At 42.1% G+C, this 3,806-nt stretch overlaps 1 protein-coding gene across 1 annotated transcript in view; it reads right to left on the bottom strand.

The window, feature by feature from the left end:
* Positions 1-946: 946 nt before the first annotated feature.
* Positions 947-3,806, bottom strand: part of LOC113458042 (zinc finger protein 239) — a 15,499-nt gene continuing 12,639 nt past the window's right edge. The window contains exon 3 of the mRNA XM_026788292.1: positions 947-989. Coding sequence (XP_026644093.1) covers positions 947-989 — 43 coding nt within the window. The remainder of the gene's footprint in view (positions 990-3,806) is intronic.

Here is a 3,806-nt window from a genome sequence, read left to right as displayed (position 1 = left end):
CAGGCTGGTCTCGAACTCACAGAGATCCGCCTGCCTCTGCCTCCCAAGTGCTGGGATTAATGGCGTGCGCCACCACCGCCCGGCCTCCAGATTACCTTTTAATTTTGGTGTAAAATTTATAACCATCTTGTCATTTTTCTCCTTATCTATACCCTTAAACTGATGGAATTTAGTATTGCTTTGAATCTATAGATTGATTTAGGAGAATGGTCACATTACAATTTATGAACATGGCATTTTTCTCTATTTTTTTTTGAGACAGTGTCTCTCTACATAGTCCTGGCTATGCTGGAGTTCACTATTTAGACCAGGCTGGCCTTAAACTCACAGAGATCCTTCTTCCTCTGCCTCCTAGTGCTGGGATCAAAAGCGTGCCCCACCATATACTGCACTTAGTCTAATTTAATTTTTCTCACCAATGATTATCTTCTATGCTGATGTTTTCTGTTTTGGCATAAAAATTATTTGTATTTGAGTATTACTGGTATATAGAAATTCAAGTAGTTATTATATATTTAACTAACTGTTCAGTATCTGGTAACTTTACCATTGTTGTGGGTCTGAGACTCCCAGTCAACCCAAGCAGACACAGAGGTTTCGAAAAGCAAGATTTATTTCAGGGCAAAACCACAGAAACTGATTGATCAGGGACCATAGTACAGATTTGGGAGCTGAGTGCATCAGCAAGTATTTAAGCACAAAACCCACAAACATCTGTGCCAAATTACAGTTACTCTGTTCTACCAATCAGGATTCAAGATTAGGGCTTTTCCCCTATGTGCTCCATCATTGTCAACTGACACAGAATGTCACCTTTTCAATCCAACCAGTCAGATTCATTTGTTCTTTTTGTTGTTAGGAACAACCATAATGTTTTTAGAGAACTAAAGATCATAACAGACTATTTCTCTTGTTTTAGGAGGAGGTGGGTCAGCTATTGGAAAGTTCACAGCTTCCCCACGACTTGATAATCTGAACTCTGTTTCACCCTACAGGTAAAATGGAGTCTTAAGTGAAAATGAAAGTACTTAGGACAAGGTGCTTTTGCCTGTTTCCAAAAGCACTTCTAATAATTTTATGCACAGATTATCTTACATTATTTTAAAGATTTATTTTATATATATGAATGTTTTGCCAATCTCCTAGAACTAGAGTTATGGATGGTTGTTAGCCAACATGTGGATAACTGGGAACTGAATCTTTATTCTTTGCCAGAACAACTAGTATTCTTAGATACTATATTTTATTTTTTGAAATAGAGTGTTGCTATAAGTAATCAAGAGGTTGCAGTAAAGAAACTACCAACACAACCATTCCATTAGGGGGAAGCTTTCTGTTTTGTTTTGTTTTTTGAGAGAAGGTTTCTCTGTGTAGCTTTGGAGTCTGTCCTGGAGTTTGCACTATAGACCAGGTTGGCCTCGAACTCGCAGAGATCTGCCTGCCTCTGCATCCTGAGTGCTGGGATTAAAGGTGTGTGCCACCACCACCTGGCAAGGGTAAGGTTTTTATTGTGGGCAAGAGAGAGAAAATATCCAGAGGTATCTGGGAGAGTCCAGAGCTGAGAAAAGAAAGCAGCCTGTCTGCAGAGCTACTTTCAGAACAGCCAAGGCTACACAAAGAAACCCTGTCATGAAAAAAAAATCACCAGGATTGTATCTGGGATCTAGATTTTTTTTTCTTCCTCCCTTTCTCTCTCCTTCTCTCCTACTCTCTCTCTCTTTCCCTCCCTCCCTCCTCTTTTCTTCCCTCCTTTCTCTCTCTCTCTCTCTCTCTCTCTCTCTCTCTCTCTCTCTCTCTCTCATTTTTTTTTTAAGACAGGGTTTCTCTGTGGGTTTGGAGCCTGTCTTGAAACTAGCTCTTGTAGACCAGGCTGGCCTCGAGCGAGCTCACAGAGATTCACCTGCCTCTGCCTCCCAAGTGCTGGATTAAAGGCATGTGCCACCACTGCCTGGCTCTTTCTTCTTTTTTGAGACAGGGTTTTTCTGTGTAACAGTCCTGATTGTCCTGGAACTCGCTTTGTAGACCAGACTGGCTTCGAACTCCCTGAGATTCACCTCTCTCTGCCTCTCAAGTGCTGGGATTAAAGGCATGCACCACTACTGCCCGGTTTAGATTTTCTTTTTTTATAATTTATTATCATTATAATTTATGAGACAGTGTCTTATGTAGCCCAGACTGGCCCCAAGTTTGCTTATAGCCAAGGATAACCTTGAACTTTTGATTTTTCTGCCTTTTCCTCCCTGGGTGCTGATGCACAGGCATGCCTCACGAAGCAGTGCTAGGCAAGCATTCTACTGAGCTACATTCTCAGCCCTCTTGATGTAGATTTTCTAAATTGTAGATTTAATGACTCTGTGTTTTAGTTTGTCCCTTAGAACATAGGTGTGACTGTTTCTAATTTGTCATTTGTCATCCCTAGATGGGGGAAAGTTGGTGCTTATTCCAAGATCAGAGTGATGACCTGTACCAATTCACATGTCCTCAGTCACACTAAAGGCTTTTCACAGTTAGTTTTTCTTTCTGTCTCTGTTTGTGTGAAGATGAGCCAGAGATCAGCAGCATGCGAGGGACTCAAAGCCTTAGCTTTGTCCTACTCCTTACTACTGAAGAGCTCTAGGGGTGACTTCCCAAGGTTGAGTCTCCCTTGTTCTGCGTGTGACCTTCTAACCCATTGATTGTTTTTCTTCCGAGTCTCCTTACTTCCAGGATGCCGTGTGCTCTTTATTTTCCTTCCTTCATCGTTCACAGGTTTTATCTTTTCTTTCTATGTCTGAATGTTTGTGTGGTCTGTTGGCAGTTCCTGTCTTGATTTCATCATCTCCTTGTCTCAAGCTCCTCTTGGCAGTGTCATCTGTTCTCATCAGTCCTCTCTGGGCCCGATCTCTCTTGATAATCTCTCTAGTGATGCTCTGTTTTCACATGCGGGATTGCATGCGGGATTGCATGCGGGATTGCATGCATTCATTTTCTCTGCATAGTCACGTGAATGTTCAGAAGACCCAAACCTTGTCTTGGCCTCCTGCCCCCACCCCAAGCCTACTCCTTTTTCTTGTTTAACAGAAACTCAGAATTATCTTATCAGCCAAATTTCTAGAGGACATCTTGTAGATGTCACTAGGGGTGGGCCTTGAGTTATAAAAGTTAACTTTCTCTGCTTCTTGCTTGCTTGTGACTGTGTTTGAGATATTAGCCTCAGTCGCTGCTCCAGCTGCCTGCTACTACTCAGCCATTATGGACTATAACCCCTCAGACTGTAAGCCCCCAATAAATTCATCTGGTTTGTAAACCAGGCTGGCCTCAAACTCATGGATATAATGAACCGCATAAATGGGCTCAAAGACAGAAATCTACATGATCATCTCATTAGATGCAGAAAAAGCCTTTGAAAATATCCAACATCCCTTCATAATGAAAGTGCTGGAGAATCTAGGGATACAGGGGATATAGCTCAATATAAATTATGACAACACCAACAAGCTCACAGCCAACATCTGCTACATGGGGGAAAAAAATCAAAACACTTCCATTAGAATCAGGAAGAAGACAAGGATGTCCACTCTCTCCTCTTGTTCAATATAGTACTTATAACTTCCACCTAGAACAGTAGACCAGTGATGGAGATAAAGGGGATACAAATGGGAAAGGAAGAAGCCAAGGAACGCTTATTTTCAGATAAGATTTTACAAATAAAAGACCCTAAAGACTCCACCAAGCGGCCAGGTGGTGGTGGCGCATGCCTTTAATCCCAGCACTCGGGAGGCAGAGGCAGGTGGATCTCTGTGAGTTCGAGACCAGCCTGGTCTACA

The sequence above is a fragment of the Microtus ochrogaster genome, unplaced genomic scaffold, assembly GCF_000317375.1.
Source record: "Microtus ochrogaster isolate Prairie Vole_2 unplaced genomic scaffold, MicOch1.0 UNK1, whole genome shotgun sequence".
In the NCBI taxonomy this organism is placed as follows: domain Eukaryota; kingdom Metazoa; phylum Chordata; class Mammalia; order Rodentia; family Cricetidae; genus Microtus; species Microtus ochrogaster.
Note: the sequence above shows the minus strand (reverse complement) of the source record. Positions and strands in the feature narration are given on the sequence as shown.